Here is a 22,070-nt window from a genome sequence, read left to right as displayed (position 1 = left end):
TGTAACTATATTGTGTAACAGTGCGCCTATGCATGTCTACTCAGAAGTAGGCCTCATTGAGTTCAGTGGGATTTGCCCCTAGGTAAGCATGTATAGGACTGCATCCTCTGTCACAGAAAAATGGATGAAATCCACACACTTACCATTTGATGTTTTGCAGTTTCATAATGTACGTTACTAGAACTTAGAAGCTTTCTATTTGTTTTAAACAGAGAAGGAACAATAATAAAATAATGCTTATTCTGTTGTAGAATATTGCCGGTATAAAGCTCCTCCTCGACAGCGGAGCTGTGGATATGAATCTGTTTCCAAACATCAGGCTATGGCAGAAATACCTGGACAGCCACCAGAGGGAAGAAAGAGAAGACATTTAAGTGAGACAGTGACTGGTAAGTTATGTTAAAAATAAATTATTAGAAAAAACATCCATGTAAATAAAAGTTGCTTGTGCTTACTGATAGGATAAGAGTCAAACTGTAACATTTATAGTGAAACAGTACTTCCTATTCCAGCTAGGAAGCTCTAGCTTTTCCTACACCAGGGGTGGGCAACTTGTGGCTCTCCAGATGTTTTGGTTACAACGCCCATCATCCCTCACCGCTGACTATGCTGGCTAGGTTAAAAACAATTAAAAATAAAACTACCAGGACCCAATAAAAAAACTACCCCCCCAATCATCATATGCCATCAGACGCTTGGGAGTAGAGGAAAGTCAATATGACAATGTTGGTGCCAGATGGACCTCACTGGGAAAAGCAGCATTCCATAACCAGGGAGCCACCACCAAGAAGGCCATCTCCCTTGTTTCCATTCTCTAAATCTCCTTCGGAGGAGGGAGAAGGGCCTCAGACGCTGATCGTAGTGTATAGGTAGGTTCACACCGGGAGAGGCACTCCATCAAGCATTGTGGTCCCAAGCTATGTAAAACTTTATAGGTCAAAACCAGCACCCTGGATTGGGCTTGGAAACATACAGGCAGCCAGTGCAGTTGGGCCAGAATTGTTGTTATATGCTCAAACCTGGTCTCTGTTATCAATCTGGCAGCCTCATTTTGCACAAGCTGCAGCTTCCAGACTGTCTTCAAGGGCAGCCCCACATATAGCTCATTCACAGACTCATAGAGTTGGAATGGACTGTTTAGGCCATTGAGTCCAACTTCTTGCTCAGTGCAGGAATCTAGTTTAAAGCATCCCTGACGGATGGTAGTCTAGTCTCTGCTTGAATGCCTCCAGTGATAGAGACCCACCCCCTGGGCAGTTGGCTCTATTGTCAGATTTCCTCATGTGCAACCGAAATCTGCCTTCCTGTAACTTAAGCCCATTATTTCAAGTCCTACAGTCTTAGATGATAGAGAACAGGTTGTGGCCTTCTTTTGTGTTACAACCTTTAGCTATTTGAAAAGTACCTAAAGGGTACTTTCATATGGCCCCTCAGTATTCTCAAGGCTCAACATACTTAGTGCCCAGTCCTATGCCTGTTTAGACAAAGAAAAGTCTTACAACTGCCAGCATGCCCCAGCCAGCTATACAAGTTTCTTATATCTGTGCATTCGATTTTTTTTCCTAAATGAAGAACGTTGCACTTGTCCCTGTTAAATTTCATTCTGCTCTTTTCTCCCAATTTTCTAACTTATCCAGGTAATTATGAATTTCGTTTCTGTCTTCTAAGGTATTAGCTATCCCACCCAATTTTGTGTTGTCTGCAAATTTGATGAGCATTCCCCCCACCTCTTCCTCCTAATCTTTAATAAAAATGTTGAAGAGTTCAGGACCAAGTCCTGCTGCTCCCACTCAATACCTACCTCCAGTTTGCAGACGAACCATTGATGTGCTCTCTTTGTCTGGGTTCGCACAATCGCGTGGGTAAAAGAAGCTATAATGGCTTCTGCCCCTGCACATGCTGTGCATGTGCCAGTTGTTTACGTAATTACGCACACCGCGGTGCTGGTTGGCATGTTGTCCAAACCCAGTCTGCAGTGGGGGTGGCTTTGTATCCACCCCACAACTCCTACTGCATGTGAAACCGCCACACTGCACCAAGTTCGGACGACACACCAACTCGCGCTGCAGCATGGTTAATTATGTAAACAACCAGTGCAGGGGTGGTGGGAGAAGACACGATAGCTAATAGTAGTAAACTAGCTAGATGTGGGCTAGGTGAAACAACTATCAGGTAGATCCACAGTTGGCTACAGAATCAGACTCAAAGAGTGCTTCTCAATGAGATCTTCTCAAACTGGGGAGAGGTAATGAGTGTGGTACCGCAGGGCTCAGTCCTGGGCCCAGTGCTCTTCAACATTATTATTAATGACTTGGATGAGGAGGTGCAGGGAATGCTGATCATATTTGCAGGTGACACAAAATTGGGCGGGATAGCTAATACTGTGGAAGACGGAAATAGGATTCAAAGTGATCTGGATAGACTGGAGCGCTGGGCAGAAAACAACAGAATGAAATGTAACAAGGATAAATGCCAAGTTCTGCACCTAGCAAAAAGAAACCAAAAGCATAGTCACAATATGGGGGATACATGGCTCAACAATACTACAAGCGAGAAGGATCTTGGAATTGTTGTCAATCACAAGCCAACAAACAATATGAGCCAACAATGTGATGTGGCTGCAAAAAAGGCAAATGCTCTTTTGGGCTGCATTAATAGAAGTATAGCTTCCAAATCCTGTGAAGTACTAGTTCCCCTCTACTCAGCACTGGTTAGGCCTCATCTGGAGTACTGTGTCCAGTTTAAGAAGGCTGCAGACAAACTGGAGCGGGTTCAGAGGAGAACAGTGAAGATGATCAGGGGACTGGAAACAAAGCCCTATGATGAGAGACTGAAAGAAATGAGCATGTTTAGCCTTGAGAAGACTGAGGGGAGATATGATAGTGCTTTTCAAGTACTGGAAAGGCCGTCACAGAGAAGAAGGCCAGGATCTCTTCTTGATCATCCCAGAGTGTAGGACACGGAGTAATGGGCTCAAGTTACAGGAAGCCAGATTCTGGCTGAACATCAGGAAAAACGTCCTGACTGTTAGAGCAATATGTTAGAGCAATATGACAATGGAACCAATTACCTAGGGACATAGTGGGCTCTCCCACACTGGAGGCATTCTAGATGAAGTTGGACAGCCATCAGTCAGGGATGCTTTGACTTGGATTCCTGCATTGAGCAGGGGGTTGGACTCGATGGTCTTATAGGCCCCTTCCAACCCTACTATTCTATGATTCTTTTACCCCCATGATCATGCGAACCCAGACTTCGAGTACAATTCTTCAGCCAGCTGTGGATCCACCTACTAGTAGTGACATCCAGCCCACATGTAACCAGCTTGCTATTCAGAATATCATGGCGCGCTTTGTCAAATGCCTTGCTGAAGTCAAGATATATTGGGGCTGTTCGCATGACAAGACAACCCATCGCTCGCAGGTTGTCATGTCTTGTGAACCTGATGAGCATGAGTTATGTGAGGGTTAAACAACCGTCGCATAACTCATGGTCTGTTTTAGGGTTATGTGAGGGTTGTTTAACCCTCGCATACCCCCATTCGCATAACCTACACTCACCAGATTTGCAAATTGGTGCCTATGGGCACCATGGCTGGCATATCATCTGAACCAGTCACTATGTCCACAGCATTTCCACTATCTACTAAGAAAGTTACCCAATTGAAAAATGAAGTAAGATTAGTGTGGCAGGACATGTTCTTGACAAATCCATGCTGGCTTCCAGTGATCACTACCTTAGTGTTAAGGTACCTACAGATCAAGTGCTTTATAATCTGCTCTGGAATTTTCACAGGTATTGTTGTCAGACAGAGTACTTTATAATTGCCTGCATCTTCCTTTTTGCCCTTTTTGAAGATAGGGACAACATTTGCCCTTCTCCAGTCCTGTAGTAATTTAACTTGGAGTTTACCAGAGCACAGTCTACTAAAGTCAGGTTATCCCTGTCCAGGTTGGGGTGTAGCTGGACTACCAGCCAAAGCTGGTAGAAGGCCCTTGGTGCCACTGAGGCCACCTGAGCATCAAGTAACAATACTGACTCCAGGAGAACCCCCAAGCTATGAAGCTGCTCCTTCAGCAGGACTACAGCTTCATCCAGAACAGGATAAACTCCATCCAGTCAGAAGAACCACCTACTACCAGCATTTCAGTCTTTTCTGGATTAAGTTTGTTAATTGGACCTCATCCAGCCATTGCTACAGCCAGGCACTGATCTAGCACATCCACAGCCTCACCTGATGAAGATGAAAAGGAGAAGTGGAGCTGCATCTCATCAGCATACTGGATGACCCCACTCAGCAGTTTCATGTAGATGTTAAATAGCATGGGAGAGAAAACCAGCCTCTGCAGAACCCCATAATGGAGAATCCACAAGTCCAAGCAATATCCCCCAAGCATCAGTTTTTGGAGCTGGCTATCCAACTAGGAGTGGAACCACTCCAGTGCAGTACCCCACACACCCAGCTCAGATAGTTGCCCCAGAAGGATACCGTGGATAGTTGATACCCCATACACCCAGCTCAGATAGTAGATACCCCACACACCCAGCTCAGATAGTTGCCCCAGAAGGATACCGTGGATAGTTGATACCCCATACACCCAGCTCAGATAGTAGATACCCCACACACCCAGCTCAGATAGTTGCCCCAGAAGGATACCGTGGATAGTTGATACCCCATACACCCAGCTCAGATAGTAGATACCCCACACACCCAGCTCAGATAGTTGCCCCAGAAGGATACCGTGGTGGATGGTATCAAAAGCCACCGAGAGATGGAGGAGAATCAACAGGGTCACCCTCCCCCTGCCTTTCTCCCGACATAGGCCATCATACATGGCAACCAAGGCTATTTCCGTGCCAAAATGTACCTGAACCCCAACTGAAATGGATCAAGATAATCGGTCTCATCCAAGAGTATCTGGAGATGGTTGGCCACCCCCTGCTCAAGGACCTTGCCCAGGAAAGGAACATTTGCCAGTGGCCTAAAGTTGTTAAGATCCTCCTGGTCCAGGGAGGATTTCTTCAATGTGGTCTTATTGCTGCCTCTTTCAGGTGGCCCAGGACTTACTCCTTGGGAGTTTACTGTCATTTATAGTCAGTGTCTACTGCAGTTTGTAGTTCAGACTGGGGCTTTTATTTCAGCCTTCTACATTGTATGGCAAATCACCTTTCAACACCCCCCCCACACACACACACACCCTCTTTCCAGCAAACTTGAAAAGCAGCCTGTAATATGTAGTCAGAAGTCTCACTTATATGCACTGGCAATTCTCTGGGTCTTGGATTGCTGTTTGGGTTCTGTGTAATGATGCTGCCATCTCACCCCCATTCTCCTCAAATACTCCTTGTGTTAATTTGAGTTAAAGTTTGACAATTTGGGCTCCTGATTAGGGATCTGACACTCCAAATCTGCTGTAAGCTTCCAAATCCCCACCAGCCTGCATACTTTTTAGTTATTGTGGCTCCAACAGCAGCAGAAAGAGATAAAAGTCTTTTTCCTTCCTGCACTCTGGCAGTGAGCCGGGACCATTGGGAAAGGTAGTTCTCTACATTCCCCAGCACTCTTGTTTCACTGCTGTAGCAGCAGCATTAGGGAAAACAGTTGTGGGGAGAGACACCTTGCTGCTAAAGCCACAACAAAGTGAATAGGTAGGTGGTTTGGAAGAGGGGGGTTATTTCATATTAATTAATTACATTTATATCCCGCCTTTTTTCCCTCCTTAAGGAACCCAAGGCAGCGTATGTAGTTCTCCTCCTTCTCCATTTTATCCTCACAACAACGACCCTGTGAAGTGGGTTGGGCTGAGGGTCTGTGACTGGCCCAACGTCACCCAGTGAGCTTCCATGGCCGAGTGGGGACTAGAACCCGGTTCTCCTGACTCCCAGTCCAACATTCTAGCCACTACACCACACTGGCTCTCAAAGTTAGGGTTAGAGGCAATTGGATTGGTGGAGTTGAGTTCTTCTCTGACTGTGTTGCCCCGGCCGTGGGTGTTGAACTCTCAGGTTAGAAGTGCCAAGATAGTGATAAATCAGACTCAAAGGTTTACTTACAAGGAGTACTTTATTGGGTAACTTACAGCACACAGGTGTACCCAATGGTTGGATCAGACAGCTTCTGTGAACCACGAGCCATGGGGTCAAATGGGTTTTATTACAACACATGTCAGCAATGAGGCAGCACAACACTAGCAAGCACCCCTAGTGTTCATTCCCAGCATAGGCTAGAAGTGTTTGGGTCTCAAGCACAGCCCCCTGTGAATGAACTTCACTTCCCAGGCAGAGTGCTTGATAAGGCTTTCTATTCGTTAGTAAGGAATGCACTGAGAAGGCTGTTATCAGCCTTTTTACTCATCTGCACATGCTCAGAGGCTTATTAGCATGGGAATTGCACCAATAATAAACTTAAGCAAGCATTATGGATCTCTAGGCCCCTCTAACACTACAAATGACTTGTCTACGCTCCTGGGGCCAATACACTGACTTGGATTGAAATCTGAGCCTGGGGTGGCTGGGTTAGGTATGCTTGCCTTATATTTGAAGTAAATGTTACAAGCTGCTAGGCTTTGTAATTCGAGTTTGGAACATCTCTAGTTCTATGCAGTCCCACATATGAAAATGAGCCTGTGTAGACCACTGGCAAAACCTTCTAAAAAAACTCTGAAGCTTGAGCATGTTGGCTTTACCTCAGTCATGCACAGTAGTGTTCTACACATGGGGTGAAGAGGTGGAGCCAAAACCTTTTTTCCTTTCTGACTGCAGAGAATGGCAACAGTCAGGGAACTCTTTTTCTCTGAGAGTTCTGTTTGTATTTCTCCATTTTTTTATTTTTTTGCTTTTGACAGGCCTGTTCCTTTGGACTATTTTCCTCTTGCTTCATAGTGAGCAAAGTTTTTAAAGAAGTGCCATGAATTCTGTAGCAAGATTCTGGAGTTATACCCTTGGCATTCCTACATTAGTAGTTAAACAACACCGCATTATGGTTGACAAGCCTTTCAGTTCTCCAGGGGTGAGCATGTTATGAGCCTGCCTCAGCTCCTGGTTTGGGTGTACAATGCAGAGCATTTTCTGCTCTAAGTCCTTAGTCCAAACCAGATGGGTTAGCTCATATCAACTTTCTGGAGCTAGAGACTGACCCTTGTTCTAAAAGCTTTTGAGATTTCAGCTTGCTATAGACAATATTATCACCTAGGTTCTACTTGAGCAAGCAGGGAGGTCCTCACTTTCTGCCATAACGCAGACTTGTGGAGATGCTGCCAAGACATCAGATTCCCATCTCTGGGGAAGAAAAGATTTGCAGATGCCTTGAGCAGGACTTTCTTCATGAAAGGTGTCTCACCGCAGAGGTACTTGGCTCAAATGACATCTTTGGGTACAACATGGTAAAAAGTACAAAATATCCCATGTTTTGCATCAGGATATGCAATGATCTAGTATCTATAGCAAATGTCTTTGCAATCTCATCACAGTTTAGGGTGGCATATGTCTTTATTGCATTTCCTCTGATTCCAGTTGCCGTCAGAAAATTCATTGACCATCCTCCTCATTGTCTCTTGCTGGCCTCACCAGTCACAGTGGGCCAAGCTTCTAGTTTTCTCCAAAGGCAATGAGTTCGCTTTCTAAACTGAACAATTATCCCAAATCCATATTCTCCATCCAAATCTATGTCATCCCTGTGACTTTGTGTCTAGCAGCTACTCTTTCCTCCCCCTGCCATTGGGTGAGAAGTGCTCTGCAGATCCTGGTTGACATAAGCCTCCTACTTGAAAGTCTTATGCTACCAAATGGAAATTTTATTCTTCTGGATTTTGACAAAGACTCCTGGATTTGAGCTGGCTCTCTTAAGTTTAGTCTTAGACTGCCTGGTCTCCCTTGAGGATGGAAGTCCCCCACTTTAATTTAATTCCCCCACTTTCAGCTCACCATCTCCTGTCCAGGTGAGAAAAGCAAATCAAATGTGTGTCCTCCTATATGCATTGGGCCAACAACAAGTTGGGACAGCCTAAGGTTGTCATGGTGCCCATAAAATCCTGCGCTGCCCCAGTTCTGATAGCCTCAGCATGGAAGTTGAGACCCCCAGAACCTTCATTCTAAGGGTCCTCAACACCAAGTCCAAGACCATCTCCATCAGCTCAGGCAGGGAGACTGATGGGTAGTGGGGTGGGCGGTATTACCAGCAGAATCCCTAATCTGACCTAGGTACCCAGCGTAAGATACAAACACTCAAGATTGCCGCTTGAATGGACAGGAAGCTTAACAAGGGAGATAGAATTCCTGTAGCCCACAGCAACTCTCCCCCTCCCTGACCTTCAAGTTGATGCTGGTGTTGCACCAAATACCCAGGAGGGCACAGCTTGGAGAGACTAATCACTCCCAACACCCCCACCCAGGTCTCAGTAAGGCATACCAGGTCAGCTCTCTCAGGCACAGTTAAGCGGGAGATATTATTTTGGACCACCCTGGCATTCAGCAACAATACCACCAGACCCAAGGGCAAACTGGTCAGACAGCCAGAGACCATCTGGTTGGGGGAAGAACCAAAGACGGTATATTTTGTTCACAGATGGGGTTCTCCAGTAGAGCTGTCTTCTGGTTTTCCCTACTTAATGGGAAAGTCTTTTTCTTGCAACTTGCCACTTTCATTTGCTGTGATGATAATGTCTCTGGGCTTGGTGAGACCTGTTAGTGAGCTGACAACTCTCTTAGGTGGATCTGCCTTGCCTTCAGTTGTTCAAGGAAAAGGTGATTGTTGCTTGATTTTCATTTTTGCCCCAAGATTGTTTCCCTGTGTCACATACTGAGTTTCTTGTCATCTTTCCCCTCTAGTCATCTTTGGGAGTGTGAACTCTGCACTCTCTAGATTTATGCTATGCCATGGGCAAATCTAATTTGATCTGTTGCCTGTGGGGTGAGGAGCTGACAAAGGGCACCCCATTTTAGTTCAGTGAATTTCTTGTTCGATAGTAAAAAAATAAACCTTGCACTGCTATGAAATTCAGAGGAAATGCTGACCATGATCATTCTTTGCTTACTCTACAAGAGCCACAGCTACCTCTTACAGCCTACTCTGGTGGTACTTCTGTTGTCTACATAGCGCATCAGCAATTCCATTCATGTTCCTGAAGCATTATGCCTATGAAATGCAAACTTTGGGAAAGCTGTCCTCAATGGACCTCTTTCATGATAATCTTCCACTCCTGCCCTCTAGTAACTAACTGTGTGTCAGGGTGGACACTGAGCCCATAGAATCCCAGAGTAGTTCTGATTCTGAGGAAGAGGAGTCGCTCCTGGGAGAGGAGCGCACTCCTCTTTCCCAGGGCCAACAGCTGACGGAGATTCCTCCCACCGGCATTCCTAGCTTAGACAGCAGTCCTGGGAGTGACAGAGCGCAGGAAGCAGACTTGATGGACGCGCGACGCCGACGCAGAGAGCAGCGCCAAATGGAGGGTGCAGAAAGGAGGCGTAGTGCCCGGTTGGCACGCAAACAACGGCTGCGCCCAGAGGATCCAAGGGAAAAGGGGAGGGACTCTCCCTAGCCCTTAAGTTCAGGGGTCTGCCAGTGATTCCCTTTCAAACGGGGACCAACTGTTCCAACTTAGGGCATAGGTACTCTGCTGCTCATATCCAGTTGCTAACAGTAGACTTGTTAAGTTGTAAAAGAGGAATAAAGCTTTGAAAAGAATCAATTTGTCTGTGTCTGGACTTGGCTACTGGATTAGACTGAGAGAGGCCTCCAAGTAGCCCTTGACACTGTGCGTGCTAAACTCCCATTTGTGGGACTACGTTGAGCCCATGAAGAAGAAAACAGTTGAATACCTGTAACTTTTATTCTTCAAGTAGGTATTTTGTGCTGTCACATATCCTGCCCTCTTTGCCTCAGTAGGAGCGTGTGTAGGGTTCATGATCTTCCCATTTGAAGAGGTTCTTGATGTTGCTCACCCTGTCTGCTGCCACATGCCATCCACAGAAAGCTACTGTGTGTGTGCATTGGATGTGGGTATGGGGGAGCATTCCTAATCTTCCAATCAACCCATTTTAGAATGTCATGGGTATATTTCGGACAGAATTTCTATATGTGTGTGACTGCACAGAATACCTACTCAAAGAGCAGCAGTTGCAGATAAGCAATTCTGTTTTATTCTTTCCAGTTTAAATGCTGCAGCATATTCTTCCATTTAGTGTCTGTTTCTGAGTTCAAGTGTGTGGTAAATGCACAATGAATAAGGGGAGGGGAGTTTGTTTTCAGGATAAACAAAATTTTGTTGCAGTAATCCTAGCAGGTAGGGTAGAGCCATCCAGCTCTGCCCCCTGGTGGAACCACCTGTCCTTGATGAACTTTACAAATGTAGTTCTTACGTAGATGTAATTCAGTGTTCTTAGTTTCAGAACTAACTATATGTGAAGCCAGATAAACTAGAGGGGAAATTAAATAAGCTATAGAAACCATGCAGTACTATGGAAGCTAACTTCTATCAGCTTTTTTATGTAGTGATGAGTGGAATTGTTTTTGGAGTTATACTAAGACAACTCTAAGTATAATGGCCCGTGGAGCATCAGAGTAATTAAACTAGGTGTTCAAATGTATATGTTGAGTTAATTACTTCTGTAATTACTTTAAACTTCTGTAAACTGCCCAGAGAGCTTTGGCTATGGGGCGGTATAGAAATGTAAATAATAATAGTAGTAATAATAATAACAACAACAACAACATAGAAATGAATGTATTAATAGATAAAGGAGTCTTGTTTTTCTTTTTGTGGCAGGAGAAAGTAACAATAGATGTGAAGCATTTTCTTTTCAGCATGAAGAACAGGAATCCCGTAGTCACTTTGCAGGATCAGCCAGTGGTGACATGATGTCTAGATCAAGTCACATTACCACATCACAGGTATGCTAAAATTAATGCACTGGAAGATTTACAGCCTAGATCTACTGATCTGCTTAAGGTGATATGGCATATAGAGTAGACTGCAACAGCAAAAGCCATATGCTAATCCTGGCAGGCAGAGAAGAACCATCCAGCTCTGCCCACTGGCAGTTGCCTCTCCAGTGTAGTTCTAACATAGTTTAGATGAAATCCACAGTACATGGTTCAGATGAAGTTACTGAGTCACTGGTGGCACCACCCTTTCCCCTTGTAGGTGCAGTGCCCCTCACAGTAGTGCCCATGATGGCTGTACCAGAACTTGATTTATGTTTTTTTTACTCCATGATACAGGATAAAAGTTGTGGTTTTGATAGACTTAGAATCCTTGCTTCAGATTGTGAGAGCTTAGGGTCTGTTTGCTAAGCTCAGTGGTAACGACAAAGCTAGTCAGAAATACATCTGGTTTTGCTAATAGTATATACATTTATATTTTCATAAATTAGTGACTACATATTTAAACTTTTTTTACACTAGAGCTTGTTTATGGAGTTGGCATTTTTCTGTAAGGATGAAGCTTCAAAGCATTTTCTAGTCAGCTTTTAAAAATTCAAAGCAGGAACTGAACTTTCTGATTTTTATTTTACTGAAGCTTTACATCATGCTATTATCTCACTTCACCATATTTCTCAATTGTCCCTCACTGTGAGAGTCATCCTTGCATTTGACAAAATTCCACTTGGGGTGATGTCAGTCAGTTGATGGTCAAATATTGTCAAAGATGCCATGAAATCAAGACTATCTTTGCTTAGGTGGCAAGCTACCTTTTTTTTATTACATCATGCTAATCTGATAGGAAGACAAGAGGACTCTTTGTTCACAAGCCCTTCACAACTCAAGGTACACAAGCACACTGAGCAGAAACCCTTGCCTTGCACTGTAACCATAACCCCATTTTAAAACTGTGTATTGTTTTTGTAGTTGCTTTTCTAATTTAATTGAACTATTTTTTAAATCAATTATGCAGTCTAATGCCCTCCAGATGACCATTGGCCATGCAGGCTGGGGCTGATGGGAGTTGAACTCCCAAATATAGAGAGGGTTTGAGAAAAGTCTGGTTTAGGCTGTTCCCTGTGCACTCTCTTATTTGCAGTACAAATAATTATTGCTTCACACATCTGACTGTTTTTGGCAATGTTTAACTGGTCAAATGACCAAATCCCATGGGCATCTTCCATTGTAGTGTTTTGGGGCCAGTGTAGTCGGTTTATATGTTACAAAGCCAATGAAAAGATTATCAGCTTAAAAGGAAAGGGAAGTAACATTTCAACGGTGTTCACCTTGAGGAGTAAAGCTGGTGCTCTTTCTAGCTTTGTGCATCGAAGTTTGTTTTTGATTTTGTGTGGCCATTTAATGTCAACAGATATATAATGACTTTTTTAATAGCTCAATTCAAGACGGCGGCTGAGAAGCGAGAGCTCCTATGATATAGATAATATTGTTATCCCTATGTCGTTGGTTGCACCGTCTAAGTTGGAGAAACTACAGTATAAAGAAATTCTCACTCCAAGGTACATTTAATTTGTTTACTGTCCATTCATAAGATGGCATAAAACTATATTTTTAAAGGGGCATAATCAAAGTAAAAGTAGAGATGAGCCAAACTCAGGTGAGAAGTGGCTATTTTGCAAGCATTTCTCATCTCTAGAAAAATACTTGGCATTTTTTATGATGGAGAAAGGGCAAGAAGGTATTCAAGAGGAGATTGACATTCTCATTGCTCAGCAACCAGCCCAGGGCTCCCTGTTATGTCACATTACTCCACAGCAATGGAACTGCCACAAGCCAGACTGGCAAAACAGAACATTAGCCAAGATGCATATTGAAATGTGTATCCGAGTGCAGTTATTTCTCTCAGTGGGATGTGTGCTGGAAAATGTAAGCATGCATCCAAATGAACATTTTGGCATCATGATTTCACAGTGAGAACTGGGTACTTTATTTGACCTTACAATAGTCAAATCTAGTTGGTTCTGTAATATATTCCCTGCAGAATCCCTAATTGACTGGGACTGTATAATAAATTAGAGAAGCAGCCCTGTTTATTTTGTCATATTAAAAAGGTGCCATTTTTAGACCAGGGGAAAGATGGCTGTCAACATGTGTGAAAAGCAGTATTTAAAAAGTGGAAAGTAGGATTGTGGGGGTGTTCTGTGCACTCCATGAAAGCATACGCTTTCATGGAGTGTGCATGAAAGCATATGCAATTTTTTATGTTGCAGCTCTACTTGAAAACCCATGTGCTGAACCAGATAAATTTAAGTGTAGTGTTGATATCATGGGTTGTTCTGGTAATGACAGCAAATGCTGTGGTAGATAGCATGTTAGACAGGGGAAAGTGTAGAAGACGTTAAACTGAGATCCAGGTCATATATTACCTTCTTAATAAGGGGAGTGGATCTAACACCTGCTGCAACCATAATTTATCTTGGCCACTAAACAAAGTCCGTAGGCAGTCACCTTCTGCTAATCCAGTCAAAGTGGAAATGACTTTCCTCAAGGAGTGAGTGTTGAGACTGATTCCTGTTACTGTCTTGATTGTTGGAAGAAGATGAAAGCCCCTGCCTCCTTCTGGGAGTCAGGACAAGGCAATGACTGAGCAAGAGTTTGGTTCTATACATTCTCTTTTTAAGTGTGTAACCTGTGAATTGGCCTAAATAGGTGGCTGTGACAATTTTCTATTTATCAGCCTCAGTTTTCCACATGGGTATATTAGTGACCTACATCGCATACTTGCAGATAAAAGGGTGATTGAGAAGGGTTGTAACATGATGATGATGATGATGATGATATACTTATTCCGTTTACTAGTGACCGATTTAAATCCCAGTTCAGTGAGATTTGTTTGAAAGTTAGCACATATAGGTTTGCAGCCATAGTAAATTGAACCAACCTGAGAAAAGATTTATTATCTAATTTACTGAATGAGTGCATTTGCAAGATTTACTGCACAGAATGATTTTTCACAATGCAATAGAGATGAGTTCTATTCTGATAATCCCGCACTAAGGAATCTTTTCTCACCAACAGCTGGAGAATTGTTAGCCTTGAGCCTTTGGGAAGTCTACATAAGGATGACAAAAAGGTAGGCCGTATTTCCATTCATCTGATAACTTATAATATTGCTTTTGTTTTGTGGTCAGTAGTCTGGTATTTCCCTTAGAACCAGAAATGTAACATTTTATTTTTCACAATAAAACAGTATCCCAACAAACTAGAGCAAGAGTACACAACTTTTTGGGGCCTCAGGGCCACATCTGGGGGGCACCATATGTATGTGTGCGCACGTGCACACACACACACAGACACATACACACTTCTTACGAATTTGGACATTTCCCCACCAAGCATGCAAAGCATAGCTAAATTCTATGCATGTCTTCCCAGAAGTAAGTCTAAATGCCAAGACTTTCAGGCATGCAAAACACAGCCCAACTCTATGTCTAAAAACATAAGAAGAGCCATGCTGAATCAGACTAAAGGCCTATCTAGTCCAGCATTCCTACATGGCCAGCCAACAGCCTGTGGGAAGCCCAAAAGTAGGACATGTGAGCAATAGCACCCTCCCAGTTATGTTCCCCAATAACTGGTATACAGAGGCATAGTGCCTTTGATCCTGGAGGTAGTGTATAACCATCAGAACTAGTAGTAATGGATAGCCTTATCCTTCATAAATTTGTCTAATCCCCTTCTAAATCCATCCAAATTGGTGTTCATCACCACAACTTGTGGTGGTTATGCACTGTGTGAAGAAGTACTTCCTTTTATCTGTCCTGAATCTCCCACCGTTCAGCTTCATGGGATGACCCCAGGTTCTAGTATTATGAGAGATGGAGAAAAATGTCTCCTCATTCACTTGTCCCCCTTACTCACCTTTTTTCTAAGTTAAACAGTCCCAGATGTTGTAACCTCTCCTCAGAGCGGAGTTGCTTCAGCCCCTTGGTCATTTTGGTCACTCTTTTCCGTACCTACTTAGAAGTAAGCCCTAGTACAACCTCTTTCAGATATGCAAAGCCAGCTCAATTCTAAATTCTTTAAATACCAGCAGGGTATTTAAAGTTTAAATGTCTTTAAATCACTCTTGCCTTCGATCACTGACCAGAGATAAGAATGGGGTTTCCTTGCTTCCCACTAAAGAAAGCCTCCTTTCTTCAGCCTTTTTGATATCAGCTGGGCTGCAGGGAAAAGTGCGTGAGGGCCCCACAACCTGCAGCCGCAGACCACATGCAGGCTGTGCACCCCTGATCTAGAGGATAAATGGTTTCATGTTAGATTTTTAAAACGTACTGCATGCATGCATTTTATATATTACAGTGGGAAACCTTGAGGAATCTCAAGGGTGGGGATAGATGGGGAAATGTTCCCTCTCCCTCTGTAGCACAAGGGCTACAGCCAGGACTAAACTGTTCTGGCTCTGGGACGGGTGAGGAGCAGGGTCGGGAGGAAAATACTTTTAAGCGTTCTTTTGAAATTCGGGTCAGTGGATACGTACCTGATGGTACACATCTCCACAGATCTACTCACCAGGATCAACTGTTTCTGGCAAAAACGCCTAGCAGACTCCTATAAGCTGCAGTTTGAAAAAGGGAGAAAACATCTGACATTCTTTGATAGCTCCTTATCTTATCCAAATCTCTGTACAAATGAGATAAGATCCTGCCTCTCCACCACACTTTCTGATACATGTAGAGTGTTTGAGGGAGATTTGCACTGCACTGTGGAGGATATTAGAAACAGAAGGAGTCCCTCCTGCTCTTCTCCAGACTGCATCACAAATGAGAGGGAGCTCTGTCTCTTTCCCAAGCCCTCTGCACTTCCTTGAAGGCAAAAGTTAATTGACCCTTAATATGGATGGATTTGAAACTAGAAGATTACACTGTAAAAACTCGTCAGTTAATCTTACTCTCTTTTTTTATAATACTTGTTTTCTTAGTGCATTATAAAATACTGCTTAATGTTCCATCTTTTTATTATATGTTTCTCTAAACATTTCTCTTTGGGCTGATACTATATTTCTTTTGTATTTGTATAGTGAGATTTAAAGCCTTATATTTTGCTAAGTTCGTGGACTTCATTTTCAGGATATTTTTAGGCATACTTGGCTATTTTTCAAACCACTTAAACCAGGGATGGAGAAGATCTGGCGCACCAGGCCTCTCAATCTGGCCCTCAGCACTCTTATAGGCCACACCCCTCCTTCTCACTGGCCCCACTCTGCACCTTCTACAATCACCCTGCTGGAGTGCTGCCTCAGAAAATAACCTGCAGTCAGTCAGGTGCTTGCATGACCCTTGATGGCTCCCCATACATTGCTGCTGCCAGAGAAAGGAGACGGCTGCCAAAGAAAGAAGGCAATTGGGTGTGTGTGCAACTCAGCCACAGAGCACAGCACATACAGAGGCCCTTTGGAACTCGTGGTGTGTGAGAGAGACTGAGTGGATGGATGGATGGATGGATGGATGGATGGATGGATGGATGATGGATTATTGAAGGTGAGATAGGGAGGGTGCTTGTGTGTGTTTGTGTGAATAGATGGATGAGTGTGTGCATGATTGTACAATCAGGGCCAGAAATATTGGAACAAGGATAACTGTTTTTGGCAGTTGGCCTCTGTACACCACCACATTGAAGTTGAAAGGAAACACACCCAGATGGGAGTGAAGTCAGGACTTTCAGCTGTAATTCAGGGGGTTTGACAAAAGTGGGGCGCTATCCATTCAGGAAGTACAGCCAGTGGCATACATACACCCCCATCGTTGGTGGCTCATAAGTAATGGAACGAATGGCTGACAAGCAACTGCATGGCCAGGTGTGCCCTGTTTCCTGGGTACCCCATGACCAATCAAGCAGATAAAAGGCCTGGAGGTGGTTCTGAGTGTTACATTTGCATTTGGTAGCTGTTCACTGGAACTCTCAACATGAGGTCCAAAGAGGTGTCCATGCGAGCGAAGGAGGCCATCGTTAGGCTGAGGAAACAAAATAAACCCATCAGAGAGACAGCAAAAACAGTGGGAGTGGCCAATACAACAGTTTGGAACATCCTGAAAAAGAAGGAATTAACTGGCAAGCTCAGCAACAGCAAAAGGCCTGGCAGACCATGGAAGACAACCAAAGGGGATGACCGCAGAATTCTGCTCATGGTGAAGAGGAACCCTTTCACAACATCCAGCCAGGTCAACAACGCTCTTGCAGAGGTAGGCATGTCATTGTCAACATCTACAGTCAAGAGACGGCTTTATGAATGTAAATACAGAGGCTTCACAACAAGGTGCAAACCACTGGTAACGCTCAAGAACCGAAAGGCCAGATTAGCCTTTGCCAGCAAACACGTAAAAAAGCCTGCCCAGTTCTGGAATAAGATTCTTTATTCCAGAAACCAAGATTAACTTGTACCAGAATGATGGGAAGAGAAAAGTATGGAGAAGGAAAGGAACAGCTCATGATCCAAAGCACACCACATCATCTGTCAGACATGGTGGAGGGAGTGTTATGGCATGGGCATGTATGGCTGCCAGTGGAGCCGGGTCACTGGTGTTTATTGATGACCTGACTGCTGATAAAAGCAATGGGATGAATTCTGAAGTGTATAGGGCTATACTTTCTGCTCAGATTCAGCCGAATGCTGCCAAGCTGATAGGACGCTGCTTCATATTGCAGATGGATAATGACCCAAAACATAGAGCAAAAGCTACCCAAGAGTTTCTCAAGGCAAAGAAGTGGGATGTTCTTCTATGGCCAAGTCAGTCACCTGATCTCAACCCAATAGAGCATGCTTTTCACTTACTGAAGACAAGATTGAAGGCAGAAAGACCCACAAACAAGCAGCAGCTGAAGGCAGCTGCAGTGAAGGCCTGGCAAAGCATCTTGAGGGAGGACACTCAGCATTTGGTCATGTCCATGGGTTCCATGGGTGAAAAGAAAATCCGATGCTGTAAAGAACAATATTGTTTAGGAACCTGGAATGTCAGATCAATGAATCAAGGTAAGCTGGAGGTGGTCAAACATGAGATGGCAAGACTGAACATCGACATCTTGGGAAACAGCGAACTAAAATGGACAGGCATGGGCGAATTTAATTCAGGTGACCATCATATCTACTACGGTGGGCAAGAATCCCTTAGAAGAAATGGAGTAGCACTCATAGTCAACAAAAGGGTGGGAAAAGCAGTACTGGGGTACAGTCTCAAAAACGATAGAATGATCTCGGTACGAATCCAAGGCAAACCATTCAACATCACAGTAATTCAAGTCTATACCCCAACCACTGATGCCGAAGAAGCTGAGGTTGATCGGTTCTATGAAGACCTACAACACCTTCTAGAACTAACACCCAAAAAAGATGTCCTCTTCATCATAGGGGATTGGAATGCTAAAGTAGGAAGTCAAGAAATCACTGGGATAACAGGCAAGCATGGCCTTGGTGTACAAAATGAAGCAGGACAAAAGCTAATAGAGTTTTGCCAAGAGAACACGCTGATCATAGCAAACACTCTTTTCCAACAGCACAAGAGGCGACTCTACACATGGACATCAGCAGATGGTCAATATCGAAATCAGATTGATTATGTCCTTTGCAGCCAAAGATGGAGAAGCTCTATACAGTCAGTAAAAACAAGACCTGGAGCTGGCTGTGGCTCAGATCATGAGCTTCTTGTTGCAAAATTCTGGCTTAAATTGAAGAACGTCGGGAAAACCACTAAACCATTCAGGTATGACCTAAATCATATCCCTGATGAATATACAGTGGAGGTGAGGAATAGATTTCAGGGATTAGACCTGATAGACAGAGTGCCTGAGGAACTATGGACGGAGGTCCGTAACATTGTTCAGGAGGCAGCAACTCAATTCATCCCAAAGAAAAAGACATGCAAGAAAGCCAAGTGGCTGTCTGATGAGGCTTTACAAGTAGCTGAGGAAAGAAGGGAAGCGAAAAGCAAGGGAGAAAGGGGAAGGTATATCCAACTGAATGCAGAGTTCCAGAGAATAGCAAGGAGAGACAAGAAGGCCTTCTTAAATGAACAATGCAAAGAAATCGAGGAAAACAACAGAATGGGAAAGACTAGAGATCTCTTCAAGAAAATTGGAGATCTCAAGGGAACGTTTTGTGCAAAGATGGGCATGATAAAGGACAAAGAAGGCAGGGACTTAACAGAAGCAGATGAGATTAAGAAGAGGTGGAAAGAATACACAGAAGAACTCTACAGGAAAGATCTGAATGTCCCTGATAGCCATGATAGTGCAGTCACTGAACTTGAGCTGGACATCCTCGAGAGTGAAGTCAGGTGGGCCTTAGGAAGCATTAGTAACAACAAAGCTAGTGGAGATGACAGTATTCCAGCTGAGCTATTTAAAATCCTAAAAGAGGATGCCGTTAAAGTGCTGCACTCAATATGCCAACAAATTTGGAACACTCAACAGTGGCCGCAAGACTGGAAAAGGTCAGTTTACATTCCAATTCCAAAGAAGGGCAACGCCAAAGAGTGTTCAAACTACCGCACAATTGCGCTCATTTCACATGTCAGCAAGGTGATGCTCAAAATCCTACAAGCTAGGCTTCAGCAGTATGCGAACTGAGAACTACCGGAAGTACAAGCTGGGTTTCGAAGAGGCAGAGGAACTAGAGAGCAAATCGCCAACATTCGCTGGATCATGGAGAAAGCAAGAGAATTCCAGAAAAACGTCTATTTCTGCTTCATTGACTACGCTAAAGCCTTTGATTGTGTGGATCACAACAAACTGTGGCAAATTCTTAATGTGATGGGAGTACCAGACCACCTTACCTGCTGAGAAACCTGTACAATGGTCAAGAAGCAACAGTAAGAACCAGACATGGAACAACCAATTGGTTCAAAATTGGGAAAGGAGTACGATATTTAACTTATATGCAGAGTACATCATGAGAAACGCCGGGTTGGATGAATCACAGGTCGGAATTAAGATTGCCGGGAGAATTATCAACAACCTCCAATATGCAGGCAATACCACCCTAATGACAGAAAGCGAAGAGGATCTCAAGAGCCTCTTGTTGAGGGTGAAAGAGGAGAGTGCAAAAGCTGGTTTGAAACTCAACATTAAAAAAACGAAGATCATGGCATCTGGCCCCATCACTTCCTGGCATATAGAAGGGGAAGAAATGGAAGCTGTGACAGATTTTATTTAAAGACGCTTGCTCCTTGGGAGGAAAGCTATGGCAAACCTAGACAGCATAGTAAGAAGCAGAGACATCATCTTGCCAACAAAGGTCTGTCTAATCAAAGCTATGGTTTTCCCAGTAGTAATGTATGGCTGTGAGAGCTGGACTATAAGGAAGGCTGAACACCGAAGAATCGATGCTTTCGAACTGTGGTGCTGGAGAAGACTCTTACGAGTCCCCTGGACTGCAAGGAGGTCAAATCAGTCCATCCTAAAGGAAATCAACCCTGACTGCTCATTGGAAGGACAGAGACTGAAGCTGAAGCTCCAATATTTTGGCCACCTAATGCGAAGAGAAAACTCTCTGGAAAAGAACCTGATGCTGGGAAAGACTGAAGGCAAAAGGAGAAGGGGACGGCAGAGGATGAGATGGCTAGATAGCATCACCGATGCAATGAATACGAACTTGAGCACGCTCCGGGAGAGAGCGCAGGACAGGAAGGCCTGGCGTGCTATGGTCCATGGGGTCACGAAGAGTCGGACACGACTGAACGACAATGGGATCCAGACTTCAGGCAGTCATTGACTGCAAAGGATTTTCATCCAGGTATTAAAAGCGACCCTTAAGTTTGAAATGATGTTGGTTTGTTCCATTACTTATGAGCCACCAACAATAGGGGTGTATGTATGCCACTGGCTGTACTTCCTGAATGGTTAGTGCCCCACTTTTGTCAAACCCCTTGAATTACAGCTGAAAGTCCTGACCTCACTCCCATCTGGGTGTGTTTCCTTTCAACTTCAATGTGGTGGTGTACAGAGGCCAACTGCCAAAACAGTTATCCTCGTTGCAATATTTCTGGCCCTGACTGTATGTCTGTATGAGAATGAATAAAGAATGGAGGAGAGAGGAAAGGGGTGTCCCTATTCACTTTTGCTTTGGCTCTGCCCTTGACCCAGAAAGGGATGCCCACCCATAACTTAAACCAAATTAAGTTCTTAAGAGCTATTTCTGCATTTATGTTGTTTTGAAAGACTTCTACTATTTTAATCCATGCTGCAGTGTTCTGGCGAAGCAGGGAGGGGTTGTATTTATGTCACATTATGAATGATTTGCACTGGCCTCGTGTATATTGTATTTTTAGGATGTTGAAAATGAATGACTAGATTTGTTTGTAAACCGCTCTTACACTTTTAAATAACATTTACTCAACATTTAGGCAGAAGACCTGTCCGATGATGTTTATGCTACACGTCATGCAAAATATGAAGACAAAGAGAGAGCTCGGTGGTCGCTGTGGGAACAATGCCAATGGTCCAGAAGGAACAGGCAGGTTAAAACTGAGGATTATAGAAGAAGCACTGTTCACTGCTAGTAGTCTCAGGGTGTGCCAGTTTTCTCATGTTCTTGGAGTTACCTGGAACTTGTTCTCCAGTTTTTCGTGTACATTTCAATATTTGCACAGCATTCCTGCATGAGCAAGCTTTCCCATTTAATTCAGTATATAATAGTGTAATCAGTGAGGAGTCTTTTGCTCATGCAGGAGCTTTGTGTGTGTATTAGAGCTCTCTGTGTCTGATTTCTAATAGAGATTGTTTAAAGTTCATTTGCGAATATTTCCCCAATATTTGGGACTTCCGTTTACTTTTATAAATGTTTCGGGGTTGCAGGGGTTCTCTACTACATTATCTGTTGATGTATACTCAAATACTGTGGAAAAGTTCCACCTGTTCTCTGAAGCAGATTTTGAGAGCACGCAGAGGGATGCAGTAGGGAGAGAGAGCCACCCCCCTCCCCATTCCACTGACAGAAGTTCCATCAGCAACAAGACTTAATTGGCTACCATCTTTTGGTTCTTTTAATGAAAACGTTTTTCCTGAACCACGTTATATTCCACATACCATCATATCAGATCTATGTTTGGAGAGCATTACTCATGTTTTCTTATAGTATAGAAAAACAAATCTCACAATATATTTTTTCTAATATTGAAAGACTTGACTTCCTTCATCCATT

At 43.8% G+C, this 22,070-nt stretch overlaps 2 protein-coding genes across 16 annotated transcripts in view; one reads left to right on the top strand and one right to left on the bottom strand.

Moving 5' to 3' along the window:
- RPE (ribulose-5-phosphate-3-epimerase) overlaps positions 1-22,070 on the bottom strand; it is a 42,211-nt gene that overhangs the window by 2,465 nt on the left and 17,676 nt on the right. For 3 of the 9 annotated variants that reach the window (XR_014785683.1, XR_014785684.1, XR_014785685.1), the window contains 2 exons: positions 15,449-15,494; positions 13,791-15,170 (listed from right to left, as the gene is read on the bottom strand). The gene's annotated coding sequence lies outside the window, so the exon portion shown is untranslated. Of the gene's footprint in view, positions 1-143; positions 16,891-22,070 lie in introns of those variants that run through there. The other 6 variants (XR_014785679.1, XM_084819293.1, XR_014785678.1 and 3 more) reach the window with 4 other exon arrangements.
- The window catches only part of KANSL1L (KAT8 regulatory NSL complex subunit 1 like), an 85,494-nt gene that overhangs the window by 50,013 nt on the left and 13,411 nt on the right, over positions 1-22,070 (top strand). For 5 of the 7 annotated variants that reach the window (XR_014785659.1, XR_014785658.1, XR_014785661.1 and 2 more), the window contains 5 exons: positions 252-389; positions 10,764-10,888; positions 12,311-12,435; positions 13,955-14,009; positions 21,274-21,383. Coding sequence is in view for 2 of the 7 variants with exons in the window: in XM_084819229.1 (XP_084675355.1) it covers positions 252-389; positions 10,764-10,888; positions 12,311-12,435; positions 13,955-14,009; positions 21,274-21,383 (553 nt within the window). In the remaining 5 variants the exon portion in view is untranslated. Of the gene's footprint in view, positions 1-251; positions 390-3,951; positions 11,815-12,310; positions 12,436-13,954; positions 14,010-21,273; positions 21,384-22,070 lie in introns of those variants that run through there. The other 2 variants (XR_014785660.1, XM_084819247.1) reach the window with 2 other exon arrangements.

Source organism: Heloderma suspectum, chromosome 1 (assembly GCF_057233095.1).
Source record: "Heloderma suspectum isolate Gila_16-S chromosome 1, 16-S_ref, whole genome shotgun sequence".
Lineage (NCBI taxonomy): Eukaryota > Metazoa > Chordata > Lepidosauria > Squamata > Helodermatidae > Heloderma > Heloderma suspectum.
This window is presented reverse-complemented; position numbering and strand designations above follow the sequence as displayed.